Source organism: Plodia interpunctella, chromosome 24 (genome assembly GCF_027563975.2).
Source record: "Plodia interpunctella isolate USDA-ARS_2022_Savannah chromosome 24, ilPloInte3.2, whole genome shotgun sequence".
Taxonomy (NCBI): Eukaryota; Metazoa; Arthropoda; class Insecta; order Lepidoptera; family Pyralidae; genus Plodia; species Plodia interpunctella.
Window position 1 is genome coordinate 3,621,224 of NC_071317.1, and position 16,585 is coordinate 3,637,808.

General features: G+C 33.3%; 1 protein-coding gene across 4 annotated transcripts in view; it reads right to left on the minus strand.

The window, feature by feature from the left end:
- Positions 1–1,633: 1,633 nt before the first annotated feature.
- Positions 1,634–16,585, minus strand: part of LOC128680358 (5-hydroxytryptamine receptor 1-like) — a 90,723-nt gene continuing 75,771 nt past the window's right edge. For 3 of the 4 annotated variants that reach the window (XM_053763445.1, XM_053763443.1, XM_053763444.1), the window contains 2 exons: positions 8,644–10,046; positions 1,634–8,323 (listed from right to left, as the gene is read on the minus strand). In XM_053763445.1, coding sequence (XP_053619420.1) covers positions 7,577–8,323; positions 8,644–9,606 — 1,710 coding nt within the window. In that variant the 5' untranslated portion in view covers positions 9,607–10,046 and the 3' untranslated portion in view covers positions 1,634–7,576. Of the gene's footprint in view, positions 8,324–8,643; positions 10,047–16,585 lie in introns of those variants that run through there. The other variant, XR_008405852.2, reaches the window with a different exon arrangement.

The following is a 16,585-nucleotide window of genomic DNA, read 5'->3' on the forward strand; positions in this document are numbered from 1 at the left end:
AGAAATATTTGTCTGCGTATGGGCATAGGGACACAAAGCCTTAATAGCTGATAGGCAACGATAGTATCCCTAAAGAGGATTGACGTCAGGTGGCCGGACGGTTGTAAAATTAAAGCCAAATCTTCCAAATTTAATGGCAATTTTTTTTACGCTAATCCTGGGCTTTGGAGCGTCACGGCTCCGAATGAAACCATCATCTTAACTTTACTAAACCAAAGAAGATTAAGATAAATTAAAGTTTATCTAAGTCCTAAATATCAATGCTACCAAAATAATATTATTCAAAATTCATAAAATGACACAAATCAATCTCTTTTCACTGACATTTTTAATGTTGTTGAAAATTTCTGACGTGGATATATGCTATCTAATTTGTAATAAAAGCTGTAGTTTTTTTCATTTTTTTACCGCTAGTCTTGCGTGGCGCAACGTGTTGCCTTGAAATTTCCCTGAACATCTATCTTAGTCGTGCACTGTGGTTAGAGTGTGGCGCGATAGCGGTTTGTATAATGCTTCTTCTTGGGAGGTATTCTTTGTAACGCGGCTAAGGTCCTCGAAAATCTCTATTGAAGTGTGCTTCTAAGCGGGCGTGTTTCGAGGAATACCTCCTTCTTGGATGAATATACATATTTCTTTTCAGATTTCATAAGATTCCAGATTTGATATGTATATATTATAAAACATAGTCACCCTCCGCTGTCGCTGTGTCGCTGTCTGTGTTTAAGCTTGTTTAGTTCCAAGTGTATTAACATTTTTTTGTTCTCAATGAAGTATATTAGGTGTGATTTTTTCATTTCAAAATTTGACGTTATACGAGTAGCATAATATTGTCATACAAGCTCCTTCAATCATGGATTTAGTAAGTACTACGGAGTACCTACAAATTCCATGCCTTAAATATAATTCTGTTTATGACATTATAAAAAAGTATATGGTTTAACTAGTTGGAAAACAGCCAGCAATTGTGTAAATCGCTGAAGCGTCTCTCCTGTGAACACACGCTTTTGTCCCGATGCCAAATAGCATGTCAACTAATGGTTTTAAACCACGCTTTCAGCTTTCATCACCCTAGCTTAGTCAGTTTTGTCGCCGATGACATTGACCTTTACGATTACGCACATCGCTCATTGTGCTTCTGTTGCCCATTCTGGCCTTGGTAACGTCAATTTGGGGAGAATTGTCATATACATGAAAAATGCGAACTACAGATTGTTTAGTTTGAGTTTTGTTTTGACCTAGGGTGTTAGTACCTGGCCCTTAACCCTTATTTGTCGACGTCTTTGAAGAAGAAGTTTGTTGCGCCGCTTCTACTTCATCTGTACTTTAGAAGAGAACAAGAACATGTCGTTTGGCGGTTGAAATAGCTGAATAAATCTATCTTTTGCATGAAATTTTTGCCATAGATTGTAGGGGTAGAGGATATATGTATTAAAAACTTGAGCAAATATAGCCGTTGTTTTCCACTACTGGGAAGACATTCCCGGTACACCTTATAATTTGTCGTTTGAGAATAGACTTGACGGCTGAGAAAGCAAACAGGTACAATCAGATGAGAGATAATGTATTGCATTTCTGAGCTTCCATTTAAATCGAAAGTTGTAAAAATGGTAATAACAAAATAAAACAAATTACATTGAAATCTAATTTTTATTTCGTCGCTTTACGACCCTACATAAGAAAATACAATATGGATAGGTAGGTTTTGATACATTTCACAAGGGTTGGTTCTAATATTAGGGGTAAGATGACACGATTGATTGGAACAGGGTCGGGGTAACCAACTTGACAAGATAAGGTACCCAATTCACTGGAACATATGTTTCCTGCGCATGATTATGTAAGCATTGTATTTGAACCAGGGATCGAAGATTTGAAGATAGGTTTCTATGATTTGATCATACTGATTTTAGAGACGGATATATTGCTAAAATGTTTTTCATTATTTATAAAATATTTAATTTTCGATAAATATAACTAGGTACAGTTTAAGAGCCACAATATTATACAACATACATATAAAATATAATTCATACAGAATAGGTTTATACGAAATCGGATGCAAGATTGCAAAGTACATAAATGTTATATTTTATGAGCCGACGTTAAAATTAACGTTAAAGTTGACTGTTGCAACCGACTCTTAACGTAATAGCAGCTATAAGGAGTTTAGGGTCACTGGAGACTAGATATTAAAGTTTTTATAAAATTTGAAGCATATTTAAATATTGCAGATGTTTTCATATAAATATATTGCTATTTTTGTATTCATTAAATACAAATATGATTTTTCAATGAATTATCAATAAAATATACTAACTAGTAGATGTAACTAAAAATAGCAAAAACAATATACTCTCTTATAAAGTATTTCAACACGAATCACCATAAAACAAAGTATGAACATTTCCGATGTGTTTTTCTTTGGCATTAGATAACAGTAAGATTCAAAATGGCCGCGGCAACGGAATAGACGGTATGCATTGAACACTGTATTATTAGAATATTGTTAGAGAACTGACAGCTACATCGATCGTAAATCAAATGGTTTGTTATTGCAACAGTTCAAGATCGCTATTGACGTAAATTTCTATATTTCACCGATATCCATTAGATATTCCTTCGATTGCTCAATGTTTTGCCAGAATCTATTTTGTATGACATTCAAAAATGTGAGAGGAAGTTATTAAATAATGTAGATTGTTTTACAAATGTCAAAAACACGTTATTTTAGTCAAACTAATTGAATATTAACTATTTTCTATGTAATGGTTGTATATTTGTATATGCGGTGGCGCAGTGGTAAAGTTCTTGCCACTGAACCGAGAGGTCCCGGGTTCGATCCCCGGTCGGGTCATGATGGAAAATGATCTTTTCTGATTGGCCCGGGTCTTGGATGTTTATCTATATATGTATTTGTTATAAAATATAGTATCGTTGAGTTAGTATCCCATAACACAAGTCTCGAACTTACTTTGGGGCTAGTTCAATCTGTGTGATTTGTCCTAATATATTTATTTATTATTATTATTATTTATTTATTTATCTAATCACATCAGACAAATAAAGTACCTGAGGTATGATTTTTTATTTAACGGAATTCTGACATTTCACAAATGTTGCCAACATTGAAACGGTCGAATTGAGAATGGAAAACATTTGACTGAAATAAAAAAATAACCTTTAAGAATTTACCTTTTAGAAAAACTTAAATTTAAAAATATATTGATAATTTTGAAATGGTAACTAAATAAATATGGCCTATTGATTTCTTATTCAATAGACTTATAATTTTAAAATTGTTAGTATAAATACTAATTATGTAATTGCCATTTCAACTTTATCAATATATTTTTAAAATTTGGTTTTTAATAAGTAAAATATGTTAAAGAAATATACAAAAAAGAGAATTTCATACATATATTTCAGCAAGAATCTAAAATATTTTATCGACAACGGAAAATACAAAAATATTTCTTAAAGCATTTTCCTGCGGCGATCCGTATTTTTTGTAATAGTTAAGTATTTGGGCTTATAACATGAAAGGAGATACTGGCCCCTAGTGACCCCTTAACACCGTCGAAAAATACTTTGTACCTCAAAAGCTTTAGCAATAATATAAATAACAATTTTTACATCAAATAAAATGTTATTGTTGTTGTCCGATTTTTGATGTCTTTTATTTTTTTAAGTATAATGAGCTGTCCATGATCGTATAAGATTATTCTTAAAAATGTTTTAATATCAAAAATGTTAGTTAAGCATAGTATATCTATCATATGCGGACATTTGACAAAAAATATTGAAAAAATAGAAATAAAAATATTTTTGGGGTAGCATTCATTCAAGAAAAATAAAATTAAATGTATAAATGTAAGTTTTCATCAAAAATCGGACATAAACATAGAAAAACATAAATAAATTATATACAAAAAGTAAGCAATATAATAATAAAATTGAGTAGTATTTTTCACTATGAAACCGCACAAAGCTGATCAGTCATGTGGTCCAAATTGTTAAAACATTTTTTCGAAAAAATATTAGCATTTTTTTAATAATTAAAATTTTTACTCTCACCAAAATTATTTTTTTTTATTTTACAGACATTTAAATAAAAAGGAGTGAAAGACACGTCAAAGTAAAAAAAAATCATCTACGTAACATAGGATGATTGAAAAAAACTTTGAACCGTTTGCCTACAAGACTGTGTGATTGTTGATTCATAATGAAATTACCGTTAAACTCATAACAGCCATCTTTTATAAGTTGAAATTTTTTTGCTGTTATTATAGAGGTTCGTATATAGGTATGAAAGTAGGCGTTACTTATATTAATAGATTAGGCCGGAAAATCACGACGTGACGAGAATATTTCTCAAAAATGGTTCGAACAAGTCAATTATTATATTTACAAACAATTAAATTATTACTTTTGCATACATTTTGAAAATCAGGTAACAAAATGAACACAATTTTTTGAAGTTGGCTGTTTCAATTATGATTAAAACTCTTTAGTTAACTTGAAAATAATCGAATCCAACAATTTATTTACAAAAATATTCAGTAAAAATAAATTATTCTCAAAAAACAAAGAAATCTTAAAGATTGATTAGGTGGTAAGTTTGCACAAATTGCTCACGTCTGAATCGAGTAGAAAATCGAGTAGTTATTCGAACCACTAGAGCGATATTCTCTCACCTCGGTGCAGTGCCAACTCTACAAGACAAACTAGGTCACAATCATGTGGCACCAGGTGGGCTAAGTTCGTTAAGTGGATGAAGACGAAAAGGCAGCATTTGTAACTTTCTTTTCAAGTGATTCATCGAAAAATGCTTTTCGTTGATTTAAGTTATTACAAACAAAAATATTTCGTTTTTATTCATGATTAGTTTTAATTAATACGACAATTTGTTTATTAAAGATTTTTTATAAATCTTAAGATCAGTTTAATTTCGGAATAATATAATTTTTTTACGTTAAATATATATCAATTTCTACTAATAAAATTGCCACCTTTTCATTTTCTTATCCAAAATTGCATCTAAGAAAAATTACACCTCTACAAGTATTTAAGTCTGTGGTTTATCAACAATAATATATCCACACACAACCACAAACAGCAATATGGACAGAAACTACATCAAAAGAATATTATATCTCATTAAAAACATCAAATCGAAATGACAAATTATTTTTAACCAAGCGTAGTTTCCCCACACGGTTTCTGCGTTATTTACCTTCTATTTATTTATATTATATACTTAATCTTTATTTACATCACTAGTGCATTATTGACAATATTTACAACTTTTGTTTTTTCTACTATAGAGATTTTGTTCAATGTTAAAATGTTGATCTAAATGATGACGTTGAGAAAACGAATTTGTACGAATTTTGTTATGTGTATTATAAAATGTGGTGGTACCTGTAATGAATATTCTAGATAATAAAATGAATGATATGAAATAGTATTAGATATTTTGCAATTGACCAAGAAAAATATTACTTCTCTTGAATTCATGCAAAGATAAAGGCAAATATACCTTGAAATAAATCTAGTACTTTCAATCTGACGTGTCGCATATTGCGCCGCTTTTTTTTCACCTGCGCTTTGGATGTGGGTATAGACTTACATATAATTAAATTTTTGACGTCATTGTGATGTATATCATTCTAATTTTAATAAAGAATTTTGAATTTCAATCCCGTTCAGTTAAGTAGAAATATATATAAGACAGAGATATTGTTTACAAAAAAAACGGTATTTTCAGAAGAAATAAAGAGGAACAAGGAAACTCCCCAATTTAAGCACGGTAACTCGAAAATCTTCAGTTAATTGAGATAATAAATGGGAAACCGAAACACGGCGCCACCAAATTATACTTTCTAATTTAATTGTCTAAACCGAGGAGACTGTTGTTATTATTTTCTTCAGATTTCTTCGTTTTATTTGTTATATATTATTGAAATGCAGTATTGGTCGAGAGCAACTCACAAATTTTACGAGTGACATACCCACACTTGCCTCGTATATTTTTACATCCACTACTCAAAACAGGATGAGATTGAATATACATTTAGTCGTTTTAAGAGTAGACTCGAATAAAAAGGTGACTGGGCTTCCTGACGTATGCAACAATAAACATGCATGTGTGTGAGAGAGTAAGATTACAGAAAAATATAGATTCGTTATGCTCACTCTAGGTGTTGTACGATTTTCGTATTCTCAACGTCGAAAAATAAAAAGAAAAATTAAATATTAACGATGAAAATAATTGTGACGATATGCAAAAACACTGTGATATGATATTCCTGTCTGACAAGAAAAACGGCGTTTTTATGATGATATGGAAAAGATATATGTGTTCTTTGAAAATGCTATACATCAGAAATTACTTGTATTTTATCAATTTCTATTATTATTATTTATTGTACATCTAAGTTCATGGCAGTGCCAAAAATTAATATATAATTTATACCTTCATTATGAGCCTATTATAGATACTAACAATTTTATTGCAAAGAATTTACTAAAATACGTATATTAATATAACGACAGGTACTCATAACACAAAATGGGTGAATAATAAGAAACAAATTCTGTCTAACCTACTATCACATGGATTAAAATACTTTTGACTACAGTTAACTCATACATATACCATTCACATAACAATATAATACGTATTAATACTATGGTTATCAAATTCACAACAGCTTAAATATAAAACATCTCGATTAAAATCTATCTCTTTGGTCATTCCAAAATTTATACCACATTATGTCTCACATTTTGGAGTGGTTTCTGGAGCGATGGCTGTAAACCACACAAAAGCTCAAAAGTATCACCAAATCATGCTTAGCTCTCTCTAATCTCTGTTTAGATTAAGAGTGCACAAATCAACTTTGACGTTAACTTTAACCTGCGCACTGCCGCCGATTACACAACTTAGATTTGTTCTGCTCAAGCTAAAGTTAATATCAAAGTTGACCCTTAAACGATACAGAGCAAGCAAGCGTATTAAAAAGTGATGCTTACAGTTTCATAGTGATATAAGTTAGTATTGACTACAAACTCATCGTACTTTAATATAAATTAATTATTTATTTATCATATTGCACACATCGGGGACATTTTATGAATACAGTTAACCAATTTTAAGTTTTTATCAGTGAAATTACGAATTGTACAATAATTTATATAGAAATAATATTAATGACTCCAATAAACAGGAATGAATCATTTAATATTTATTGTGTATTTGTGTGATGAAATTGTTTTGATGAATTATTATTCAACCCTATGATGCCCTGCCGTGAATGACCAGTATACATCTCCATAGCATTCGTTTCAATGCCACTCACTACAATATTTATTTACTTAATTACATTATACTTATAAGTAATTTGACTAAACCTCAGAGGAATAATTTACAAATTAATAACGACTAGTTGATTTGAAACAACTTAATATAAAAGTCAAACGAAATACAACGCAACACGGTTAGACCTTGTTCTACCTTTAAAAGTCTTAATTAGATCACAGTATCCAGGTCTGCGTGGACCTCTGGCATTGACAATCATAGAAAACTTTCAGATGCTCTCGTGTCGTCACGCTCCACCGCCGAAACTATTTCCACTCCTTCATCATAATTGTGCACATTAGTATTATGATTCACGCAGTAATGTGGATCAGGATCACCGTACTGCGTATGATAAAACTCTTCTCGCATCATGTGGTTCAGATTAGAACATCTAAAGAAAAGGATCTCTTGGAACGGCTTTCTGAAGTCTCTATTCAAAGTTGCATAAATTATTGGATTAAGCAAACTGTTGATGTACCCTAACCACAGGAATAATGCACTTACCGCATCGGGTATAGCACCCTCTTCTACAAAGGGTCTTATCAAGGCGAGCACGAAGAAAGGAAGCCAACAGATAACAAACGCAGACATTATGATCCCAAGAGTTGTCGATGCCTTTCTTTCTTTAGCTAATTGGAATCTTAGCTTCTTCTGATGCGGAGAATGCGACGAGTGAAGTAAGTCTTTGGCAATGTGACTTTTTTGAGCAAAATTTGAAAGTGATGACCTAATTCTGTTGGTCGTAATTTTATGACTACTACTTTCGGATGACTGTCTCCTTCGTTCCTTGGTTTGGGGCTTATTGTCTGAGGTCTGGCTGGCGTGGGACGTGGACCGGTTAATGGTGTGAATAGGTTTTGTTGGGGTCTTATTGTGCTGTAACATGGGACACTGCGACTCGTTGGACTTGCGTTGTCCGCTGAAACACCGCCCGATGGTGCTTTCTGTTTTGTCTACACTACACTGTAACAAACAAAAGTTAATGTAAATATCACGTATATTATAATCTTCAATGCCTCGTTCAAACTTCTTTCAAAATCTTTAACTTATGATATTAAAAAGAAATTAACGTTACATTATCAAACATCTTTCACGATATTACTTCTAAATTAATAAATCTTTCAAATTATTAATTGATCCCGGAAGGAATGCAAGGCGAATGCAAGCTGATGTTTCGTGTACTCAAATTACTGCAAATAAAATTAAAGTGCTCAGAAAGAATTAACTTGTACAGTAACAAACCAACTATAACTTAGAATTAATGAAAATGTATTGCTTTTTACCGTAGTGTTAGTGCTAGCCGTAGATCCCCTCGCGACCGCTGGTGGCGTGGGTTGCGTACCCAGAAGCCTTGCCTCCGCGGCTCCGCCATTTTTCACATTTATCTCCAAGTAGCAGTGAGTCTCCAAATGAGATTGAGCACGCTTCTCATCCTTCACAATCTTCCTAGCAGCGCTAAATATCTTGTAGTATACTACTATCATCACAGTGAGCGGTATATAAAACGAACCGAGAGTAGCATATATTTGGTACACCTTGTTTTGGGATACAGAACATGATGTCTCAGTCTTCTCATTGCCCAATATCAGGACTGGTGGGAGCGATATAAAAGCGGCACTCATCCAGACGATGAAGACACAGAAAAACATTCTCTTTGGTGTTCTCTTCACGCCGTACTCTAGAGGTTTCGTAATAGCATAATATCGGTCGACGGAGATCATGCACAGATTTAATATGCTAGCAGCGCATGAGAGGACATCGCTAGAAACCCAGAAATCACAAATTACAGGTCCGAAAGGCCACGTTCCCATTATATCGTAAACCATTGCGATCGGCATCACTATTGTAGCCACGCAGATATCGCTCACTGCCAAAGAGACAATCAGATAGTTGCTAGGTCTTCTCAATTTCCTGACTAAGCAAACAGCGACGCAGACAAGTATATTTCCGATGACAGTGCCGATGATGACGATCATAAAAATCGTGGCAAGCAAGATACTGACGCCAATAGAGTATTTGCTATGTTTGACATGAACGTTAGCGTCAGTGCTGTTATCGTCCAGAAGCGTCCAGTTCACTGATGAATTGAGACCGCTGATATTGAACTCGGAGCTAACAGATTCATTGAAACTGACCGAGGCTTTAGACGTTTGGAGCAGTACAAAGGATACCAATATGAAAAGATGCGAAGATAAAGCAATAAAGTTGGGCAGTAAACAGTGAGAGTTATGACTTTGAGTCGCCATACGAGTCCCTGGTGCAGGAGACGCTTACAATCGTTGTCTTGACCTTCCCATACATTGGTTTTGATTTTCTACTTTATACAGTTGTTACTTATTGAATTCGCTTAGATCTGATTAGTCAAGTTTGAAAAACGACTTCGTCGTGAAGTTTCCTGGTTTTGGAGTGTATCTGGTTAGTGTTGGGAATAATCTTCAATTGACATATCGCATGGGCTGACTTTCCGATTCTGAGCACAGCCATTGGAACTCGGTGTGACAGTGAGGGAACTCGTCTTTGTGTGGTAAAGAATACAGTTTATTTTCGTTCGCAGTGGTTCTCCGGTAATAATTGCTTGGGCGTGTTGTTTTATTGCGCTCGAGAGGTAGTTAGAGAAGCTTCTAGCTCAATATCCCGTCTGCGGAGTGCTTCATTAGGGCGTCGATTGGTGAAGAAAATTTCCGATCTGTAAAGAAAAAAAGAGTGTTGGAAAAAAGGTTGTATGTTAAATACTGGTTGTGTTTTGTATATCTTTAAAAAAAACCGGTCAAGCGTTACTCGAACTCGTGTGAAGAGGGTTACGTACATTTATAGAATTTTTATAGGTTTTCTATTAATCTACAAAAAAAAAATACCGAGGCCTAAATCAGCTAATTCACACACAATCAAAACGTAATTTACGTTCGAAAATCTATTATGATTAGATAATAGTAGTATAATTGATACACAAACAAGATAATTATACCATCTCTTGTTGATCAAAGCATTCCAAACATAATATAATGTTACAAATCGCAAAAGCTCATCTGTCATAAGACACATGTCATTATAGCTCGCTATTTCCTCTCAATGGAAACTGGATGGGAAGGCACAATGCCTCGTCATCTTCGGAATATGACCCAGATACTCGAAGCGAGAGTTTTCCGCGAGTAAATACTGTATTATGGATATCATGGCAGACATAGGTGAAACATGTTTGAAATTATTTTTAACCTAGTTTTAGCACCAACGAAGTGGTGGTGGAACGCTTGTAGAACGGAAAGTCCCATGTTCGAATCCCATTCGTGCCATATGAGTATTTGTATACCGCAATCTGATTCATATATAGTTTTCATAGACCACCACCTGCCTTCGGTGAAGGAAAACATCGTGAGGAAACCCGCACACGATCGATTATTAACTTATGTGTGAAATGGAGAAAGAAGGCAATGATAAACTATTAATAGTGCCATGCAAGTTGTTATGTGTGTTTCTTTCCACATAATTAATGACCACGACGCTCAGCCATGAGGAAGTATAACTACAGCACCTACAGTGAAATGGCAAACTCCAAACGGCTGAAGACAGAAAACGATGAAATTTAAAAAGGGAGGTTTTTCCCAAAAGTGGGACACACAAACAGGCTCTAAACCCCTTTATAAAGATAATTTTCATGTTCATGGAACTCCATTGATTTTAGTTTGTTGAAAAAGTTGTAGTTTACAAATAAGCAAATAGTAGAAAATGCTATGTACGAGGGTTCTGTACACCTTATGGCAAAATATATATTATTTAATTTAAAAAAAAAACGCATTTGTGCTGGTATCACTTGTTATATGTATAAATAACAATACATTATATTATATATTTTTATGGAATGTAATATTTTATTTCCGGAGAAAAAAATATAAATTTGGGTGTTTTTCCATTTCATATTTTAGATAACATTGCAAAAGAATGAGTATGATATACATATAAGTGCTTTGTAAATTTATAAAAGAAATGTCTAAAATACTATATTTGTTGTCATCGATGTCATAAACATTTGTATGAAATAAGAAAAATAAATCGATGGAATGAATCACGAACGAAAAAGCAATTATTTAGAAAGTCCTCCTTTCGCCCCATCGGGGCAGAACGCTCATGGAATTTTTATTTGAAAAAATACAAAAGCTTTTTTTTTCAGATATTTTGCATTACAATTCATCGTGATTATTAAAATGAAGATTCCATAATCTGGTTTTAATTTTCAATATTTTTTTTTGAGAGATTCAAATCATACCCAAACAAATTAATATTTAATACATAATTTTGATTGTTTTATTTGAATCTCTGGTTATAGTCATATTTTTCTATGCTCCGAGCTTTATGTGGAATGAAACATATTATTACAGTGATGATTTTTCTTAATTGAACATAATAGCTATAGCTGCTAGAATCATCAGTCATCTGAGTGTATCATAATATTTTCCTTGTCGAATGTCGAATTTTAATTAGAATTCAAACCTGGGGCTCTTCGGACTCCAAAATGTTAATCAATCTACCACCACCTCTTCAAAAACTAGTAAACAAATATTAAATTCTGTATTGCTGCAATACCTACATACACTACACTGCGAAAGCTTAACACCTCTTTGACACGAGCGACTTTAGACCCGCGTTAAAAAAGCATTTCATGTCAGTCTACCTGTTTCACTTGTTTCAAGAATTAACGATGGATTGTATTACTAATTTTCAAAAAATGATATTAGTCTCCTCTGCACCATTGGTGGTGCAAGTGGTGCGTTTTACTCCGATGAAATATAAAAATATGTTATTTTGTAATAGACCACAACATTGCAGAAGTATTCCACTTCGAAAACTCACTGTAATGAGATCTGAGATAATATATAATTTACCAATATTTTTTCTTGGAAAAATGTTACAAATGTATTTAAAAGTCAGTAAATAACGTCGAGAGATTTTTAAACACTCGTGCAAATGAGGCCTCAAGCTTTATATTCTGAAAAGGAAGTATGAACACTGTTTACTCTGGCCACTTTTAACGCAATTTATATTCATACGGAGAACAGTGTATATCATTATTAGGGAAAGTGTGTAAAGGTGTTTTTGGGTGATATATTCAAAGGAGAGTATAATCAACATTTATTATCAGCGGATAAAATTCTGAGTGGTTACGAGTACTACTACTAAAACCTTTGGTGTCTCCGATAAACTATTTCTTTGTTATTTAAGCAAAGTAGAAATGTGATGAATCTGTTCATTTCACTTTCGAATATATGTTAAAGTCTAGATATAAATAAATAAATCAGGGTTGCAAAAAAAATGGTACTAAACATACAACTTGCTCACTCTACTTCGAGATAAAGCTGTATTTGTTGTACTAGCTGCATTTGTTTCATTTTAGTTCGAGTTTCATAAGGTGTCAACAGTTCACAGAAACACTCTTGAGACTAAAAACTAATCTTTTTTATGTTGAAGCCACGAACATTTCTTTAAAATGACAATAATTGTACAATAAAGCGTTTAATAATGTTTCAAAATGTCTGTTTTCAATTACCATACAACAGTCGTTTTGTCTGTCTTTGTATAAACTGCCCATTATTTGTGTCTTATAAGGGTACGGAACCTTCTAAAAAGTAATCTTACAGATTAATGTACCGACGCAATGACGATAGCTGTATATAGGATAACGTCGTGACGTTATCATTTTATTACGTTTTTGATTAACACTTTTATTAAAGAACAATATTTGTTTACGCGTGTGGTTTCGCACTACAGCAGCAGCTTACACAGCTTATAGGTGATAATAGCATTCCCAAGAAGGGTTAACGACAAGCAGGCGGCTAATTTTAAAATCACAGCCGCATCTTCAAAATTCAAAGTTATTATATATGGAGAAATTCATATTTTTGAAGTACTTAAATTAATTTGATGGCTAAATTTTTTACGATATGGCACAAACAAAATAATTAAGAATTGCCCAGACTAGCTGTACAGTCGACTGCAAGTTAGTAGACCACCCTGCAAGGACCTTTATGCCGCTATAATAAAGCACTTGTAGTGTGTTGTGTAGTTCCACTCTGTGACGTGTAGTGGGTGACACAGTGATGTGTGGTCAAAATACCGGAAAAAATATTTAGGATATGGTGTGCCATATCCTAAATATTTTTTCCGGTATTTTCCGAATGACAGACCTGAACCGTGGATTAACGGCGTAAGTGGAATCTAGTACAGTGCAATAGGAGCACCTATAAGTACAAATTGCTGGATATAATGGCACCCTTGCTCGATATCACTTGTTGAATTCCTATAGCGAAGGGGCTGTAAGGAAATGGTGCGGAATAAGTTTCCTTATTATGAGGAGATAGACTATGTCTGGGAATGTTATTTGTTGTAATATTTTTTTTGTAATACGACCCTCATGACTAAATTAGTTCAGATATGAGTGATTAAATCAAAAGTGAGTCGAGTTTCTCTGCGAACGCGAGATATGACTTTCATACAAACTTTCATACATTTTAGTAAATTGTAATTTAATTGTAAAAAAAAGCAGCTTATGTTTGAACAGGGGTCTTTAATTATATACATCAAATTATACTCGTATCAAAATCGGTCCACCAGCTTAGCCGTGAAAGTGGAACAGTCAGTGAGACTTTCGCATTTATAATATTAATATGGAAGTGTGGATTGGTGAAAATTATATACAACCATTATTTACAAAAAATAATTGTATTTTATTAAAACCTATTCTCGCCACCTCCAAACGATAGTAAAACTGCGACTACGACTATTTGTAATATCGTCAACATATCTTCGTATCAATGGATGGGCACAAAGGCCCTTCCGAATACCCTTTTTGTCCAAAGTAACCTTCTCCTACTCAAGATGCAACAATACAATTCATGGACACCACAATCACCTACAGTATTGTACACTGACTTATCCTGGTCAACCCGTCTGTGGCGGAAAGGTGACGATTTATCACACGGGTCTCGTTTGAGCTGGATGGGAAAACGGCCTGGTTTAAATTGGACTGTTAATGGACGTAGACGGTAATAATATGATGTAACAGTAACTATATTTTGTAAAAAGTCCTGCAGCTATATAGGACGTCACAAAATACAAAATGAATGGTATGGTATACGACTAACTGAGTGAATTCGCTGGCCATTTTTCGACTTTGTCGACTGTGACTACGTTTTGTTATGGAAAACTATGATAGTTTCAAAGAATATTATTAAAATTAGCATAAATGATTGATGATATTTTTTATTTTTTGCTAAGAAATTAATAAAAATGTGATGGTGGCGGTAATGTACAGATAGAGCCTTAATAGTAAAAAACTGCTCCATTTGAAAGCTTTAGGGTCTTGAAGGCCCCAACCCGTGTCACCGCATGAATGGCAATGTTGTTTTGTTTAGTGGGAAGATTCCGGTTTTTGAAAAGTTATCTTTGTCATAAATAGTTTAAGGGCTATTATTATTTATGAGCAAACCTCTGTTCTATTTTGATTACAATGAAAAGGGTGTGATATTATTTTGAGAAAAGTTCATCAATACTCATATGCATAGAAATAATGATTCCACTATTTACAAGGAATACCCGACTCGATAATTAGATACAATATCAGCAATTCATGATTATTTTTTTATTGTAAAGAAAACTAATTATAATTAATGAAACAAGGATTAAGTATTTTTTAAAATTTAGGTATGTCCTGGATTAGGTAATCTCGGTTTCTTTGAAAAATATAATGTGTATTGTAAACTACAATAAAAATATTATTTAATTAACAAGCGGGGTTTTTTTATCAAAATGAATGTCACTTATGTCATATTTCACCTATTCCAACTTAATACAAAATATCACACAATCTGAATCCATTGCAACATTCTAGCGTAAAAGACAAACAAATACACTTTCACAATTATAATTTGTATATTAGAAATGCAGATAAGTAAAGGGTGACAAATAAAGGGCCATATCGGCCATTATTATATCACGATAACATATCGAGAATAGCCCACGGCGATGTACATTTTATATGGCCATAAACTGAGCTACGAGTACAACGAAGTTTTCGTCCTAATGGTTTGCACACTCTCTTTAAGCGTTTTCTCAGTTACTTCCGCCGTCAGTAAGCGTCGAAGCCCAGGGTCCGCTTTCCTTTTTTTCGCGAATTTTTGCGAAACTGTCGCGAATTTTTGCACCTCATTGGATTGTAGACAATGATTTGTTTGAGTGAAGCTTGTCACGATCTTTTGCGCCATGATGCGCAATATCATAAGTTGTGTGCTTTTTTCATTGCTACAGCACATATTTATTTTCATTGCTTGTGTTGTTTTTAAAATAAGCTGTCTTTAGTAAGCTATTCTGCACCTTGAATTCTATTTATGTGCTTATAGCTTCAAATAAATCATAGTCGTGCGTATCCTACTGATTCATGTATATAGTAGTTTTCATAGACCACCTTGCTTGTTCTTGCACATTGGTGGACAGTTTAGTTCACCGGTGTGTATGCGGCATTAGTCGGCGGTCGGAAAAGATAGATATCTTTTCACACAAACAAACTTCTTCTTCACTCAAACAAATCATTGTCTTTTATTAAAATCTCTATAAGCATCAGATGATATAAAGCCGTTTTGACACTCTATATATCTTTATGTTGAAATTAAATCTCTTGTCTATACCATTTCATATATTTTAGCTTAAGAAAATCCTCTATAGGACATGAAACCTATGTTTACAACACTCGTAAAAAATAGTTTTTCTTCGCCAAACATATAATGTCGTGTCGGCGGCAGTAACGACATGTCACAGCCAGATAACGTCTGATATGTTACCTCGCTATTGGGGCTACGGTAATGCTGGGCGAAACTACTCTTGACATAATAGCCTGTCGCGTTTATGATGATATAGTCTAGGAGCTAGACGCAAAAAATGTCCCAGAAAAAAATGCTGTGGACTTTTTGTCAATGTCAGATCTTGCTAGCTCTAAGTAAACTTTGTAGATACTCCATTGTAATGATATGTATAAAAAGAATTTTGTGAAATCATTATTATTAGGCGTACTAGTGTTATTTATGTTCATTATTAAATTTATACTTATTACAACAAATGCGCAGAACAGACTACTACAGCGTTCTTTCATTTCGGGGACAATTTGGGGTCATTGTACCAGGGAAGTATTATAACAATATAAATAACAACCTGTGTATATTTGTAATTGTAAAAATTAAGTCT